At 36.2% G+C, this 18,238-nt stretch overlaps 1 protein-coding gene across 3 annotated transcripts; it reads right to left on the minus strand.

Annotated features, from left to right (window-relative positions):
• Nucleotides 1–294: 294 nt before the first annotated feature.
• Nucleotides 295–6,034, minus strand: LOC145097143 (protein BONZAI 3-like). Of its 3 annotated transcripts, none has more exons than XM_079034660.1 (17): nucleotides 5,863–6,034; nucleotides 5,574–5,760; nucleotides 4,061–4,108; nucleotides 3,834–3,982; nucleotides 3,676–3,724; nucleotides 3,348–3,404; nucleotides 3,044–3,217; nucleotides 2,813–2,947; nucleotides 2,537–2,598; nucleotides 2,334–2,433; nucleotides 2,077–2,191; nucleotides 1,913–1,989; nucleotides 1,690–1,818; nucleotides 1,438–1,602; nucleotides 1,231–1,344; nucleotides 664–760; nucleotides 295–524 (listed from the first exon to the last, which is right to left on the minus strand). In XM_079034660.1, exons 2-17 carry the CDS (start codon nucleotides 5,757–5,759, stop codon nucleotides 385–387), a joined length of 1,797 nt encoding a protein of 598 aa, XP_078890786.1. In that variant the 5' UTR covers nucleotide 5,760; nucleotides 5,863–6,034; the 3' UTR covers nucleotides 295–384. The 3 variants fall into 3 exon arrangements, with proteins under 3 accessions (XP_078890786.1, XP_078890787.1, XP_078890785.1); XM_079034661.1 differs by having other exon boundaries at nucleotides 5,574–5,770; XM_079034659.1 differs by having other exon boundaries at nucleotides 5,574–6,033.
• Between the last annotated feature and the right edge of the window lie 12,204 nt (nucleotides 6,035–18,238).

Genomic DNA, 18,238 nt, shown 5'->3' on the forward strand with positions numbered 1-18,238 from the left:
TCCAAATCCAACACCAAAGACCTAAACATTGAAATAAATCTACGATCATTATGTCTGGTTTTAGTTTGAATATGGATTGTGCTCCTTTTGGCCCTTTGCCTGATCAAACATCAAATCAACTTTTGCTAAAAGATTCAATAAATCTTGGAGTGTGTTCCAATTTCAATAAGCACTTCGCTTTTGACAGCCACCTACTGGATAGTAGCTATATAGTACCAGATTTCCATCTGATATGATGGGTCAACTCAAAGAACAACCTTTTTAAAGAAACATATCTAACCAATTGCAAAACAATTGTACCTAAAAATATGCATATTTAACCAATACTTTCATTTACTTAGGGTTTCCTGTACGAAAGAGGTTTGATATTAACAAGACAAGATTTCACGTGAATAACAGATCTGGTGGAATGGGAACTTGGTTTCCATCAAAGTTGAGTGGCTTCACACCTTTACTCCTCATGTATGTCAAGAATTGCCCTGGTAGCTCTTCCAATAGACCCTGCACCATCGATATATCTCCACCTACACAATAATATTCCCATGAATTTAATTATAGGTCAAACTTAAATTGCTTGTCATTTTTTCAAACACAATTTATTCAGACAACACTTAATGGGAAACAAAAAAAAATGAAAATGGAAAATTTTTATTTATTACTTACGATGCACATCTCGTATGGGAACAAACTGAACAATATCGCGAGTAGCAATTCTTCCTGTCGAGCTCTCCAATCGTTGTCCATTATCAGCATCCAGAATCTGGTGGATCACATTGTTAGGGTTTCAAATCCCACAATTACTGTCAATGAATAATAAAAGCTACACGACAATGATAGAACAGGTTGTACTGTGTTTGACATGCATCAGACTGATGTCAACGAGACAAAAAATGGTAACTTTTTGTCTCGTCCAAAAAGGCGGGATAGGGACTCCCATTTCGTTTCTCTCGTCTATGCAAAAGACAAGAATGCCCTTGCCATCATCGAAATATCCCTAGAAAGCTTGTCGAATCCCGTCTGGTCCAGAATGGACCACAAGCTATTTTCGATGATGACGAGGGCATTCTCGTCTTTTGCATAGACGAGAGATACGAAAGCGAGTCCCTATCCCACCTTTTTTGACGGGACAAAAAGTTACCATTTTTTTTTAATCTCATTGACATCAGTCCAATGCATGTCAAACGCAGTACAACCTGTGTTCTGACAGATGCCAGTGTATTTAGTATTTACCTCCATTGCTCCAAAATCAGCATTACCCACTCCAACAATTAAAATGGAGAGGGGTAGATCAGAGGCCCTAACAAGTGCGTCTTTAGTTTCTTGCAAATCAGTAAGAGCTCCATCCTTAAAAAAAAAAAAAGCATAAAATTTTTATATTATATCATAAGAAAATAGATATGAAATAGAAAATATTATATTATATAAAAATTGTTTTACCGTTATAATTAGCAACACAAAGTACTTGCTGGAACTTTGTGAGAGGGAGTGAGCAGCAATTTGTGCAGCCTGATTTACTACATGACCAAATAAAGTGGGCCCATGAAGAGACACGGTATGCAATGCATTTTGATAGGCTGCCATTATTCCTTGTACTCCTTCAACCTACACAAAACACGGATGACGAGGGCAATTACGTCTTTTTGCACATACAGGAGATTGAGAAACAGTCACATTCACAGAGTTACAGACCTCGGTGTTTCCACTGAGGTTGAAACAATGAGAAACAGGGCCATTATACATTCTTCCACCAAAACCCCAAGCAGGAAACTTTTTATCTGAATCATAAACTTGTATCACTTCCCCAACATCCATAATAGCCTGTAATCAATCACAAAACATAATTATATATTTATATATTAATATTACCAACCACATGGACATTCACATAAGGGTAAAATGGTCATTTACTCACTTGCTGATATGCATTTAAGCGACCAGAAGGATCAATGTAATGCAATGAATCCGGCCTTCGAGGATCTCCGTTTGAAGCTGTGAAAAGTTGGAAATTGTTATCAAGTAAAATATTACATTTAATTTCTGAAAGAAAAATAAAAAGATTAATTTAAGCAGACTTACCAGTAAAATCAATAGCAACCATGAAGTTAAGCTCAAATCCGCTAGAAATATAATCAAGAAAACTATAAATTTGCTTCTCGATAAATCCATCCACAAAAAGTTTGCCCTTGAGAATCTACAACATGTAAATGCAATTTTTTAGTTATAATGCATCATTAAATGAAAAATATATATTCCCATCTTTTTCTCATAATCTTATAAAAATTGCAGAAAATGATAACAGTAGTACAATAGAATGATAGATGAATACAACATACCTTTTCACGTTCTTGGTGACGAGAAGATGGAATTGCCAAATTTACCCCTATTTTTTCTTTGTAAAGCAGTTCCAACCCCTCAATTGATGTCTGAAGTTTCCTGTCAACAATAAAAGATATGACATTTATGTTCTGTATGTGTCAATAAGTCATTTAGTTAATAAAACAGCTTCTTTTTTGTGTTTAAATAACTAAATAATTACCCAATTAGTGTATGGTTGCCACTGCTATTGAAGTCAAAACACTCTATAACTAAAGGATTCGCCTGTAAAAAAAAAAAAAAAAAAACAGTTGGAAATAATTACACAGATATAGCATTTAACTTTCCATTTTTTCTTATCAAGACATAGTAAAATGTTGTAATTGGAAGAAATGTAAGTAATATTTTATAATAAACAAATCAATAAAAGTACAGTGCTATTTCTTATATTTAATAAAATACAAAAAAATATGTATTGAGAAGGAGTAAAGAGGTTCACCTTGCTAGCATATTGCTGCAAAGTTATACATAAGGGCTTCCACACTGGATCCAAATTATTGTTCACAACTTCTGTTTTGCAAATAGGAACAGGGTTTCCAGACTCAACAACTCTAGAGATTCTTAAGAATGGATCCTGAAAGTGGTAAAATAAAAGATTTATAAATAAATCCCAATTGAAAAAAAAAAGAAATTGACAATGATTTTTTTTAGAATAGTTAAGAGTGATTACACTTTTGGAGAACAAATCCTTGTTATCCAAGTTTGAACATCGGAGTCTCATCTCAGTAACAATTTTTGAATCAATGGTTTCCTCTGCATGAACAGTTATTGAACCAAAATCCCCAATTTGCCCTTCTTTACCATGTAGTTTTAAGGTCATACTTCGGCTTCTAAGAGTCATGATCTGTAAATGATTAAAGGGGCATGAATTAGGTTTAATCAGGCTTTATTGCTAGTATCCACTTTCTGCTTTATTAATAGTATTTGTTTTTTTATTTCTTTTTGCTCTATTATAAAACTGCAAATAATCTTACCTGTGATAAAACACAGGTGGCTTCTCCAAGAAAATCTTGCTCATTTAGTTTCAATACCTGTGTAACAAATACAAAATGTCAAGGATGATAAGTAATAGGACTAAATGCAAGAAAATGCAATGTACTTATATTTATTTGTGTATTATAGCATTGTACTTTCAGTTTTTTTTTTTTCTTATTAGATATAGCTGTGAAATTTGCTTTATATTTGAATGACATTGCTATGATTATGTAGATTATTCAAAGTATAATGATGTAATGGGAATAAATGAAAGTAAAATGCTGTAATAAGAGAAGTTGTATGGGTAAAAAGAGAAGTTATATGCACCTTTGTTGACAAATTATGATACTTTGAATCCACATCATACACCTGAAAGCTGCAAAAAGAAACAATATATTTGCAGAGAATTTACAAAATCTTGAATGAGGTGTAATAGATTTTTTTTTTAAAAAAAAAAAACTAAACAAAATAAGTAGAATGCTTACATCAATGGCTGAACAATCTCAAAGTGAAATAAAACATTTATTTTCTGAATCCACATGGGATCTAAGCTGTTCATGATCACTTCTGTTCTTCCAAGTTCCTCCAGAGTTCCATTTCTTTTCTGGGCATATACAACTGCCATAGGGTCACTCTACAAAGAAGAGGATTAGCATCAAAACAATACATAAATTTTTTAAATATTATTAATTTTATGACTTAGTTATAGTACCTTTGACATGAGGTCACGATCGCGTAATTTTGAAGCTGATAAAGACAACTGCAAAAATATTGGTTTATTATTTCGATCAGCAGAGTGTGGCATGCCAAATTTAAGAGAATAGCCAAGTGTGCTATAGTAAAGCGATTGATTTAAAAAAAATGGGCTTATATACAGTAGGTTTTTGAATATGAAAACAAAAGGAACCTAGTCAAGCTATAGAGTAACAAACAAACAAAAAAAACATCTACTGTAGTCTGCATTAAATCCCAAAAAAGGACCACCAAAATAGTTAGAACCACTAAAAGCCACTTGGTTTGACCAAGACATGTTGACTTGCATGCAATACTAACTGGAGTCAACTTCAAGTTGGCATAATAATCTATTAACTGAATCACGTGTTATGAAAATCTTCTCTAACGATGTTTTATACTTTTCTGCTTTTCCTAGCACAAAATTTCATACGTACAAAAAAGAAAATAATGAAGAATTAAACAAGCAATCCAAAACAGTCTTGAATAACTAAGTACAGGTTTAGAGCACATCAATACAATAATCACTACAAACAACATCAATATCACTACAAACATTACAAGAAACCTGTAATAATCATAATAAACCAAGGACATAATGATATGTTTTATGAAAAATGATTGTACCAAAGTAAAAAGTCTAAATCTGTTTACCCAACTACAAGTTTGACTTTATGAGTGGTTAAAACTCTTAAAAGAATTCAAAATAGTGGAATAAAATAGGAAGTTGAGTAGTTGAACCTCTAAAAAGAGTTTTAGTGATTTTAGGTGGAACAACTGTGAAACTTAGTCACTCTTTGGTAATATGAACCCAACTTAGCAACCCAAAATAACCAGTTTTGCAGTAAAAAGATAGAAAAATACAATATTGGGACAAAATTGGAGGTTGAGTGGTCAAACTTAAGAAAAAAGTTAAGAGTAACCTAGATTGAACAATTGTTACACTTGGTTACTGTTTTTTTTACATTGACTCCACTTAATGAATAGGATATAGTAGAGAACATAAGATAATATAAGAATAAAAACAAAGTGATATAAGGGAATGGGATGATAATGCCTAACAATGAGTGGTAGTAATCAAATGGCCCATGGAATAAACATGCTAGCTAAGAACCACTACATGCATGTGACCATATACGAATTCCCTGACAGAAAATAAGACAGATAAAACCATTGTACAGTATATGCTTGGGCATGCTTTTAGCCATGGTCTGAGTGTAACCATAGAATGCAACTCACAATCCATGGACCATATGCAACCTACTTTCAGATGAAAGGCAAAAGTTGCTTAAACTTGTTTTCCAACACTTAACACTCACGAACCCTAGAAGTTTGGGTGCACTATCTATATAAGAAGTTGTAGAATTTGATGTTTTGTGGCTAAAACGGCTACGCTGTTAGGTTTTCAAACAATGCCCCAAACTACATTCAACGAACCAGAAGCAATTTGAACTTACAAAACACGATCAGTTAATTTACGAACATATATATACCTCAATTCGAGTGAAGAGGGGTTGAAGGCCTTTGGAACGAAAGAAGAAATCGACAGCTTCATTCTCAGCCGTACCAGAGGAGGAAGCGACAGCGACGTTACTACTCGGACCGCTTTGATGTTGTAGGTTATGGATTCCTCCGACTGCTGCTTTTCCTCCGCTCACGTCCGAAAAACATCCTCCCATTCTGTGAAATTCTAATCAAAATCAATCAACTTATTTCTCCCTTCAAATTGCAGCAACCTGCGGTTGGTTCGACCAAGAAGATTATGAAAAGTTGGCAGTTTACCAATCGTAATCTGTATACAGTATTGTTCTGGTCGCCTTCAATTGCAATATATACGTGCCAGTACCATAAGTTTGTTGAGGGAAAAGCGTATGATCAGGATGAAGAAGGTTCCGATGCTTTTCCTGGAATTAACATCTATATTTGATATTTGAAACGGAGTTTCAAATTTGAAAGCTGTTTTGGTCTTTTGAAACGGAAAATTACAAATATAGTGGAATACATTAATCATATCTTTATTATGCTTTTCCTGGAATTAACATTTTTTTTAGAAGGAATTTTTGTAAAAGAATCTTTAAAAAGTATTTGGATTAGTCAAATGATTTTTAGCTTAACTTTTACATGTAAAATTACAAAAAATCAGACTTTTGTGACTTTTTGAAACCCCAAACACCCCCTATATTAAAAGACTAAATTGTGTATATTCCACGGTTTTGTTAAAAAAATATGAAGATCTACCAACTTAGGAAATTTGAATTTTCAAAGAATAAAAAAAATAATATTGAATTATTAAAATCTAATGTTTAATTTGTTATTTGGAACTTTTTTTATTCATTTTTTAAATTTAAACAAATAATTTAAATAAATAGATTAAAGTTAAAACTTAAAAATTAAAAAGAAAGTTACATTAATTAAATTGATATGCATATATTATTACACTTATTACACTTATTATATTTTTAAATATTATATAAAATTTAATAAAATGGAAAAGCACCACAAAACAACAGGTAGAAAAACAATAAATAAAAAAATATTAGAAAATGACATGTGTCAAATGCAATAATGATATGGCATTTGGCCAAAATGATTTTACATTATTAGGATAGATTATTTTGATAATGTTATCTTAAAATAAAATAAATTAAATTAAATTAAATTAATCTCGACTAAATTTAAAAGTTGGCTAACTGATTTGATATTAACATCATTTATAAAACTAATGTATTCAACTCATTTAAATTTCATCATAATTTTTTAAAGTAATTTCGTTCATTCCTAATTAAAATCACGTTCTTACCTGACGTGTTTCGTATATACTTTCAATTTATATGAAACGTATCTACAAGATTACGGGATATCGTCGTTCAATTTCAAAGAATCAAAGAATTTGAAATTTGATATTCTTTTCATAATCATTGTTGAAAGTTATGTATAAATCATGTGCTGCTATTCGTAAATTATGTTTTCTTCAGACTCTTTGCAGCATAACGTTTGAACATCATCACCCTTTGCAGCATCACATTTGTCATCCTCATTCTTTAATTTGATGTTCTTAATTTTTATTAATTGTATTCGATTTTTTGATTCTCATTAGTGTTGTATTTTACTGTGATCTTTGAATGCATTAATAATCTTGATTATAAATGTTAATATTAGTTTTCGAATCTTTTATTTTTGTCTTTTTAACCTTGAACTTGATGTTGCACTCTACATGTTTTATCAAAACGCTCATGAGAAAATCACAATGACTTTTGATTAACTGTATGTATGTATGCGTGTCTTACGTAATTAAATTTTCTTGAGATTGTTTGGATTGGACGGTAGTTGATGATTGAAAACTACCATTTATCCTTTAGTGTTTTAATTATCAATATTATACTGCTATTAATTTGATATATTTTCCCATAATTCTTGGTTTTTAACATATTTAGTTAATACTAATGTACTTTGACTTTAATCTATAATGTTTTGAATTGCAATTTCTAAATTTCTTTTGAGTTGTTGTGATTGTGTTCACTAGATACAAAATGCATTGTAATTTCTATTTTGTTTTTAACATATTTAGTTAATAGCAATGTGTGTGTAGTTTTTTTTATTTAAAAAGCCAAAGCACTTACTTCAGTATTTTTCCCTAATTTATCCCTATTTTTGAAATGTCATATCTCGGTTATGGGAAACCTTTTTTGGTCGAAATCAGTGAACAAAGTTTCGTATTTAAGACGATCAATCTTGAAAATAACATAGTTTTGAAAAACCATAAAGTAAGATAAAAAAATTATAAGATATCAAGGGATTTGTAAAAAAGTATAATTAGTAAAAGCGTTACGATTATTTGAAAAAAATAAGACCGTTAACATTAGCAAAAAATGCAATATATAAACTAAATTATCACAACAGTAATGGAATGTCGTTATTTAATATTTCATATAATTGAAAGATACATACCAAATTACATTGATGATATACCAAAATTATTCAAAGTTACATTAAGTCTAATGCAAAATTCTTGCGAACACCAAATAAATAAGAACAAACATAAAAGTTAACATTTATATTCATAATCAATTTAAAATATACCAATCATGATTTAGTAAATAATTTCCATTGATGATATAGAAAAATTAAATCCATATAACATTTAACATTTCATAAATTATACTCTATAACTTTACTTGAATAAATACAATAGTTGTCGATATTTAACGCAGTGAAAAAATGGTATATTGGTTGTCAATATAAATTTAAATTAAGTAAACTTATATATATATATATATATATATATATATATATATATATATATATATATATATATATATATAGGGATGGGGAATATACATTACAACCCCACCCAAGCTTAGGTACTAAACCTTTAAATATGTCATTTTAACTTAGTAATTATACTCGATTTGGTTTTCACTTGGTAAATATATCATCCTCAATAACATTTCTTCCCTCCATTATCGTTTTACTATCGTTGTTTTCCTTACTCCATTATCGTTTATTACTTCACCCTAGTAAACAATATTGTTTTCTATTGTCACGAAGGTCGAAGATAAACAATGTTCTTGCTTATATATATATATATATATATATATATATATATATATATATATAGAGAGAGAGAGAGAGAGAGGTAGGTTCCGTTGAGATTAAAAATAAAATAGAGATCTTGAGATTCAACCTCAACCACATATTTCAGGTCTGCCGTTCTAACCCTCTGGCGTACCGACGCGAGAGGTCTGTTATAATCATAAATGATTATATAGCGTCACTCGTTCCTTTCTCTTCCGCCAGCAAGGACGGTTCTAAGGGGTTCCCGGTGCGGCACCGGCAACCCCTAACTTTTCTGGCCGTAGTGAATTTTTTTTCGATTTTTCAATTTTTCTACTTATTTTTCATGTATCGACAACACCTATTCATCCCGGCAACACCTACCATGTATTCCTCCGTCCGTCCCTGTCCGCCACCGCCACCACCATTACCACCACCTCTGATACCAGCCGACATCACCACTGTCACCTCTGTCACTTATATCACAACCACCTTTGTCACCACCATATTTTTTGCCACCAGCTGTGTAATCATATATGATTACTCGGTCTGTGAAAAGACATATATCCTTCTATCTATATTTCCAAACCTTACAAACTCAAATTTTGCTATAATATTTTTATGTTAGGCCGTTTAAATATACAAATATCAAGGTCACTACTTGATTGCTACATTAGGTTCGTTTACACCTATTAGGATAACAAAAAAATAAAAATAAAAATTATTTTATATTTGTATAATGCTTAAAAGTTAAAACACATTGAAATTACACGGGTATCAAACAATATGGAAAATGAGGGGACCGGTTGTTAAGCCGCTGCGACGTCATAAAAGGACGAGGTCAGGGTCATGACCCAGTAAAGAAATTATGAAAACAAAGAAGGAAATTGGATAAAGTCGCACGTCGATATAATGAAATTTAAGCTTCATACCGATTTTCATAACAACTTAATATTTAATTAACTATTTCAGTTTTACAGATAATTATTTTCTATTTTAAACTAATCAAAAGAACATGGTAGGGATAATACGAGTAGATAAAGATAAATTATTGAATCTTCAACATTATACGCGTCAATATGCAGCTTCAAAGCAAGTTACATGATATAAAATAATTTATAATTTTATAATTATTTATATATGAAATAACTTTTTAGAAATCTTTATCTCCATTCATATTTTTTATTTTTATATCTCTATTATTTTTTATATGGTTAGTGATCAGTTAAAAAGGGGATATATAGGGGTGAGCATCGGAACAAGGTACCCGCTTTCGAAACCAAAACCGCTTCGGAACTGCCGGTTCCGGAACCGAAACCGCCTTATTCGGTTTCGGTTCCGGTTCCTATATTATTGGAACCGCCTTAAGCGGTTCCGGTTCTGGTTTTCATTTTTTCAGAACCGCTACCCTCCGGGTAACCGTCGGAACCGTTATATATATATATATATATATATATATATATATATATATATATATATATATATATATATATATATATATATATATATATATATATATATATGACAAACTGTCAATTTTCTTTGTACATAATTCGTTTATTGTTTTTAGAATCTGCAAAAGTTAGTGGATACACATAGTATTTATTTTACCATCTGTGGTTTGCCTCCTCACAATATTGGCATCAAAAAGTCGATTATTCTCCTTCATTTCAAATGAATTTATAATATGGGACATGTGCCAGGCCTACACTACATGTAATGATACAAACAATAATAATACATGAGCTAAAAGATAAATACAAATACATACAATATGCATGTACACTAACAAATCGAATTTCTTGTTGCAACAGATAAGCTGAATCACAATAAGCAGAGCTCAATAGAAGCTAAAATATTACTTAAGAAAGCGATTCGTTAAACTGTGGAGTCACAAATTATGACTCATCAAAATCTCACTAGTTTTTAGTTACACCATTTACAACAATATTGAAATTTATTTAATGTTAGAATGCATGGGATTTTCGGAACGTGTTATTTTTTCTGATTGCAACAAAACATCTTTATTTTATTTGAAATAGACGCACCAAAAGTCTGTAAAAATAGCTTTATAATGTAATTTTGTGATTCTTACTTTTCAAAAATTAGACGCCGGGTACCCGGAACCGGAACCGGTTCCGGCGGTTCCAAAATCTTAGGAACCGATGTAACCGGTTCCAACATCCTAGGAACCGCCGGTTCCGGTTCCAGCAAATTCGGCCGGGTACCCACCTATGTTCACCCCTAGATATATATAACGTTAGGTTCATGTGAGACAGTTTAATTTTGCGAGACCGTGGGACGCGATCTTAGTCACTAATTTAGTAGATAAAAAAATATTTTTAAAATGCAAAATAATTGAAAATTTTCGAAAAAAAAACTTTCAAATATTATTATCGGAATTTAAATTTTTCAAAAAAAAAATACATTTTTTTTTACATATTGTAGTAAAATATTATAATATTTTATATATCTGACAAATTTAGTAGAATGTTCTAACATTCTAAAAATCACATTAGAATATTCACAATGTAATATTCTATTAGAATATTTCAAATATTTTTCAAAAAAATAGTAACTTTTTTTAGGTAATTAAAGTTCTGAAAATAATGATTAATTTTTTTTTTTGGATTTTTCCTTATATTTTGCATTTTAAAATTATTTTTACATTTGGTCTCACGGTCTCACAAAATTAGCATGATCTCAAATGATTTTAAAATTCTTTTATATCTCTATTATTTTTTATATGGTTAGTGATCAATTAAAAAGGCGATATAACCTAACCCTAATATCTTTAGCCTCCATCTCTCTAAACCCTAGAAATCGACCCTAAGCCTCCATTTGAGTGATTCTTGAGCTTTTTGGTGATTTAGTGAAGTTTTGGTGCTTATTGTGGAAGAAGGAGTTCCTTGAGGAAGCATTGTTTGGCTTGGAGCTTGTGGATCCAATGCCTAATCATATTGATCTAGCTCCAGAAAGCATAAAGATTAAATCTTGGTGACTTTCTCATGTGGATCTAGTGGGGTGATGACTTGTTATGTTTGTCCATTAAAGAAGAATGAGCCTTGAAAGAGAATAGCTTGAGCATCCAGCTTTTGGATCTGAGTTATACACTTGTTGGTGCATCTTCCAGAGGTATCAAGTTCGAAACTTGCTCATTGTTGTGCTAGTTCTTGTTTTGAGTCCATTTTTAGGGGTTTATGTCCAAAGATTGTAACTTTATGAGTTTGATGAACTCCAGAGTGTAATACCTGTCCTCTTAGATGCTTTTAGCCATTTGGAGTCATAAAAATGAGATCTTGGTCGTCAAGATCTCTCCATGCATGAGATATGAGCATTTTTGGAGTAAAGAGTGAGCGTATTTGGGTTTAGGACTTTATCAGCCATGCAAAGGCTTAAAGTCACTGACTTTATGGAGTAAGAGCCATTAGGGAGTCCGGACATAGGATTTCAGTTAATGTCTTAACTGATTAAGACCAAATGAGTAGAAGAGTGAAGCTGGGGAGTATGTTGAGCGTAATTCCTGTACACCCCGTGTACTGCCCCAGTGTCCCCGATGGCCAATCTGGATTCGTGAGTACGTTGAGCGTACCAAGGGAGGTACGCCCCACGTAACCTCACTGTGGACTTTTGGGCTAAGACTCATTTTTGGGCCTTAAGTGTTGGGCCTGGAGTTTGGGCTTGTTGCAATAGATTTTTGGACCAGAAGAATATATATATATATATATATATATATATATATATATATATATATATATATTATGCGCCTTGGGCCCTTGAGTTGGGTTTGTAACACCCAAAAATCTGGTATGTCTTGAACCTTAAAGAATTATATTTTTGCATAAATGGTCCCTTAAGTACGCTGGGCGTACTTAAGTGTACGCTTAGCGTACTACGCTTTGTTGGTCGCGGAGAAATTAAGGTACACTGGGCGTACGCGTCAGTGGTTCAAAATCCTCATTCCTGGACTTGAGGCCTATTTAAACGACTTTAAGTCCCTTGGACTTAACCCTAGAGAGCCCCCACAACTTTAGAACATCCTTGCACACCAAAGAAACTTGTGAGATCATTTTTTAGCTTTAAAGAGTGCATTTGTGGCCTTTTAGTGCTTATTGCAAGAGGAGGAGGTGGTCAAGCAAGCTTGGATCAAGTGGGTCCTTCAAGATCCTGCATCATATTCATCTTGCAAAGCTTCTGGAGGTAAAAAGCTTGCACCTTTCCATTTTAATCTTTTGATCTAGCTAGGGTTTTGGTAGTTTGTACCTTTGATGAACTTTGAACCTCTTTTGTTGAGCTAAGCACCCCCCATATGATAAAAAAAGGCAGATATGAGGTCCCTTAGTCATTTAGAAGCATAAAAATGTGATCTTGATGGAAGTATTGGCCTTATGCATGGGTTAAAGACTTTGGAAAGGTCTTAATGATGGTTTTGGGGGTGTGAGGGAGATGCAAAGACATAAAGTTAGCAACTTTATGCCTTAGGAAGTATTGAACAACTCAGATCTAACTTTTGGACGTGAAAGTTTTGGATATTAAGCACTTAATGGAGAAAGTGCTAAACCTGGACGTACTCAGTGTATGTTGCGCGTAGTCCTTGAGCCCCTAGTACGCCGCTCGTACCAGAATGGTACGCTGAGCGTACACATTGCAGACTGGGCCATTTCTGTTTTGGGCTGGCGAACTCTTGGACCTCATTTTGATTATCGGACTGACTGAATTCTGTGAATTATGGGCTGTCTGATCAGATTTGGGTCATAGACTTTTTTTTGGGCCTTAATGGGCCAAGAGGCCCATTATTAATTTTGGACTTGGATTTTGGGCCCATTAGTAAGGATGGAATATTGGGCCTCATGGATAGGGTTAGGGTTTGAGTTTTCCCTTTGATTAATCTAAGGTCCTAATGTTAGTTGATATTATCATTCAGCCCCGGAGATTTCGGACGGTTAGGAGATCAGCTTTGGCATTTGGTAGATGGAGGTGAGTCTCCTCACCATACCAATGAGTCTAAGGCACCAAGGCTGACCCATTATGTGTTTACGATATATGTGTTAGCCTTTTCTATGAATTTATATGTTTTGTGATTATGCTTGCATGAAAGACCTTGGGGGGTTCCCGAGCACTTAGGTTTAAGACCTTGGAAGGTTTCCTTGGCATCCTAGGTCAAAGACCTCGGGGGGGGGGGGGGGGTCCCGAGGCATTGGGCTAAGACCATGTGGGGGTTCCCATGACACTCGGAGTAAGACCCTGGATGGTTTCCAGGGATTCCTTATGTGACTGGCATGCATGGTTTATATGTTATGTATAGTGATGATTTATGGTCCATTAGCATGGCCTAGACCACTCTAGAGCACCAGCCTGGCATGGCACACTCCTGCCAGCCTTGCCTGGTGTCCCCTTGCCAGCCTTGCCTGGTGCTCCCTTGCCAGCCATGCTGGGGACTCTCCTGCCGGCCCGGCCCGATGCTCCCTTTCCTGGCGCTCCCCCGTCAGCCTTGCCTGGGGAGCACTCGCCAGCCTTTCCTGGGGCGCTCTCGCTAGCCCCGCCCGGCGCCTCCGGGCGGCCTTGCCCAACTCCTTGCTAGTTGGGCCTGAATTGGGCTGGCCCAAGGCCTGAACTAATTTTTCTTGACCTAATTGTCCATTATAAATAGAATAGTGCCTCCTCCTCCATTGAGGAGGACCTTTCCCTGGAGCCTTTCCCTAGACTCTTCCCCCATGGCTTAGCCGCCACTATAATCCGGTCGGGTGGCTCGGCCGCCATCCGCCGCCGTCAGCCACCATACACCATCACCGGCACCAATATGGTTCTCTCCAGCTACGGAGGACCATATCAGGTCTATCAGTTGATCTGACTTGATCATCAGAGTCCACTCCCGGGGCACAGTCCTTGGGACGGCTCTAACGCATCTCTTTGATTGTGACTAGCAGATCTCCGCCGCAGTAGAAGACCATGAGAGCCGTTGGAGGTCCAGGTCGCATCATTTGGCGCCATCCCAGACCCGAGCAAGTAGCAAAAGCCTCAGCTAGTTGCAAGCTCGTTTTCCCTCAGATCTATTCAGATCTATTGTGCTTCAGCTCAGGTTTGCTAAGATATGTTCATGTTTAGCATCATCTGGTTCAGATCTGCTTGATTCTTGCCGAGATCTGTCTAGATCTAATTATCCACCTTTCTGATCTCTCAATCTGATATGCTCTATCTTTCAGATCTCTTTATGTGCTTAGTGTTCTTGCTCAGATCCTTAGATTTGTTTCCGTTTTTAAGCTCATATCTAAATATTTGTTCAAGTTTTCAGCTCATCTGAGCATTTATGGGGAGCTTGGAAAGATATTTTAGATCCAGTTTCATTTATAGTTTGATGGTTTTTTCAAAAAGTGGAGAAGAAATGAAGTTTTCATGGTTTTTACCTCATCTCTACTCGTTTTCCAAAAATCGTTTTTGGTTTCTGATTTTCTTGGCAAAACAATGTTGAAGTTGTTTATTTAATGTTTCCTTCAAAGCTTCAAGAAGGAAAACAAAGTTTTTTCCAGATCTTTTCTTGCCCACATCTTGATAGCTTGTTGAGCAAGCTGAAGAAGAAAAGAAGTTTTATGAGCAACATCCCACCTCAGACCTGTTTTTTCACTTGTAATATGGGATTTGTTCAGCAAATGGGGAGAAAAGATGTTTTTAAGAGTTTTTATTTCATCTTCAGTCCACATATTATCAAAAATCGTTTTTAGCTATGATTTTTGTTGTGTAATTCTATCTCTGCAATAGTTGGTTGTACACAACCTAGTTATGTTACTGCTGCACATCTCAGAACTTTCAAAAAAAATAGAGGAGAAGAGAAGTTTTGATGAGTCTTGACTGTCTTTCAGTTTATATATCGTCAAAAAATCATTTCAGTAATAAGTCTAAATATACAAGTCTATTTATGCTATGCTGTAACTCTTGTACACTACAAAGGGTTAATTACTTTTACCCTATAGTTTACCATTTTAATTAATGGATTTCAGAAAAACAATGCAGACAAAAGCTAGTGTGTAGACAGAGAGAAAAACATTTACAGCTCATACTTTTTCTGTGTCTGTATATTGTGAACAATTTTTTTTTAATAAAAGGGGGGGACGAGATATATATTGAACACGCACCAACAAAGTCAAAAGGTGGGTCCACATGGTCACCAAACACCACTACCGTCGATCACCTCTGACCATCAAACAATGGAATCCGTTCACCACTCGTTCCAACTCCGACGAGCAGAGCAAACCACCACAGTTTGTTTACCAATCGATCACCAACGCCAAGAATCGGCAACCCACCTGGTCCATGACCATTTTGAGAGCAGTCAACGACCGCCGAACGACATATCGCCGTCACAATTAGGCAGCCGGTGACACCCATAGAACCACCAAGAAATTGCCCTCGTTCCCCGTCGGCAACAATTTGTCATTACCGGTCGACAAAAGCTAAAAAAACAAAACAAAAAAAAGGATTAGCTGATAAGTCAGCAAAGAAAAGCAAAAAAAAGAGGGGGGGGATTGGTCCCCACCTGAATCATCTTCTTCACCAGGAAGTTTTTGGAAATCAATTTACTCCAAACCCCGTTTAACCCCTCCGGTAGCAGGTCGCCGGAACCATTACCGGTCGGTCCCAACTCATCGAGAAGATTATCTGGAACATCCAACTCCACCACCCACCTTCAGCACAGGTGACGAAGAACGTCCAGCTCCGACGAAGTAGTGTATGTCGGACCACTTGTTTCCTGTTCGTCGCCGGTAAATAAAGCAACAACATCGCTGGTCGATCCGAGTACCGAATCAGCCCAACACTACCACTCCTTCACTGCTCTTCACAGACCAACAACAGCTCCAACTTTGGTTGTCATCAGAATAAGCAGATCGATTGCAGCCACCGGTCATAACCACCGTCAGACCACTCTTGTAGGCGATCTTCCACAACTTTCGACTAGACATGGCAGCGCCTCCGACAAGAGCCACAATCTGCGATCGTTTCCTTTTATCACCTCCTCATCAAAGCATGAGGGTTTATACACGTAAAAAGAAAAAAAGAAAGAAACTGGGCTCCAAATGGGCTACAACAATTCTACCGGGCCCCATAAATTTTATTTTGGACTTAGCCAATCATTTTATTGAGCTGATGGGCTGCACTTAGTTTGGGCTTCCTTGGTTTTCACGATTGAGTCATCTCGGTAGCAATAAATTGGGCCAATTTTACAAGACAAAATAAATCACTTAACGATCTCACACCGCAAGCCCCGCTCAATAGAATACACGTTGCGGCCTGGATAGCCCGACGTTTCATCAAAAAAAAAGAAGGGAGGGAGAAGAGTAGTACATTACTACTACTGCTCGTGAAGCATTCTGAAATAGCCATCAGCAACTGCGTTGCGCGGTCATCAGCAGTCATGTTGACTAATCCCGGGAAGTCTCGCTAATCAACTCTTACATTCATGTGAATGACCCCCGCTAGTCTTACCGCCCAACTTTTAGTAGCCGCACAGCTCGACCTTCAGCAGCGACATGATCTAGCTCAGCAGCTGCAAAGCCCAACCATCAACAACTACTTTGTCTGACTCCCAGCAGTCGCGTTGCTTAGCTCGCCAGCCGTGCTACCCAGTTTTGTTAGTACTTGGGTTGCCTAGCTCTCTCCAGCAGATATGTATCTCGCCTTTCAGCGGTTATACATCCGTCTTTCCCTTTTCTTCGCCTCCTCTAAAAAAAAGGAGGGGGGAGTAGGGTTGGTACGACACTATGAAGAAGTGATTCTTATTCCCAAGGGGAAGAGTTAAAGTACTTGAAGAACTGACACTATGCATGATGGTGCACCCCCGAGGTGACAGTGGTATTTCGGATTGAAAGAGTAGCCTCGTGGTCCAACTCTCGGTAGTCTTGTTGCCTAACTCTCAATAGTCGTGTTACTCACCTATCACTAGCAGCTCGCTGCTCGGGCCTCAGAGGCCTTGCTGACTAGTTCTTGACAGCAGCCTCGTTACGCACCTCTTAACAGTAGCTACACTATCAAGCTCTAAGTAGCACTGCCACATAGCTCTCCGCAAATAGCCAAGACACTGAGGCATCAATTATTAGTACGACTATCGAGGTAGCAAAGCATCAGGTACCATTCCACTTTAACCCAGAGCGGTCACACGAGCTAGACAGATAGATTGTAGGGTGGTACGCCCAGTCATGCGAGGTTCAGTACCCTCGCCTCGAATCGCTTGGCTTCTTAGTCCGACTCCATTATAGCGGCACACTCCGCATGCAAGGTTCAGCACCCTCGCCTCGAGTCGCCTAGCTTCTCAGCCTGACTCCAATATAGCGGCAAGCTCTGCATGCAAGGTTCAACACCCTCGCCTCGAGTCGCCTGGCTTCTCAGCCTGACTCCATTATAGCGGTAAGCTCCGCATGCGAAGTTCAGTACCCTCGCCTCGAGTCGCCTGGCTTCTCAACCCGACTCCATTATAACGACAAGCTCCGCATGCAAGGTTCAGTACTCTTGCCTCGAGTCTCCTGGCTACTCAGCCCGACTTCATTATAGCGGCACGCTCCGCATGCAAGGTTCAGCACCCTTGCCTTGGGTCGCCTGGCTTCTCATCCCGACT

The sequence above is a fragment of the Lactuca serriola genome, chromosome 4 (assembly GCF_051521515.1).
Source record: "Lactuca serriola cultivar US96UC23 chromosome 4, Lser_US96UC23_V15, whole genome shotgun sequence".
Lineage (NCBI taxonomy): Eukaryota > Viridiplantae > Streptophyta > Magnoliopsida > Asterales > Asteraceae > Lactuca > Lactuca serriola.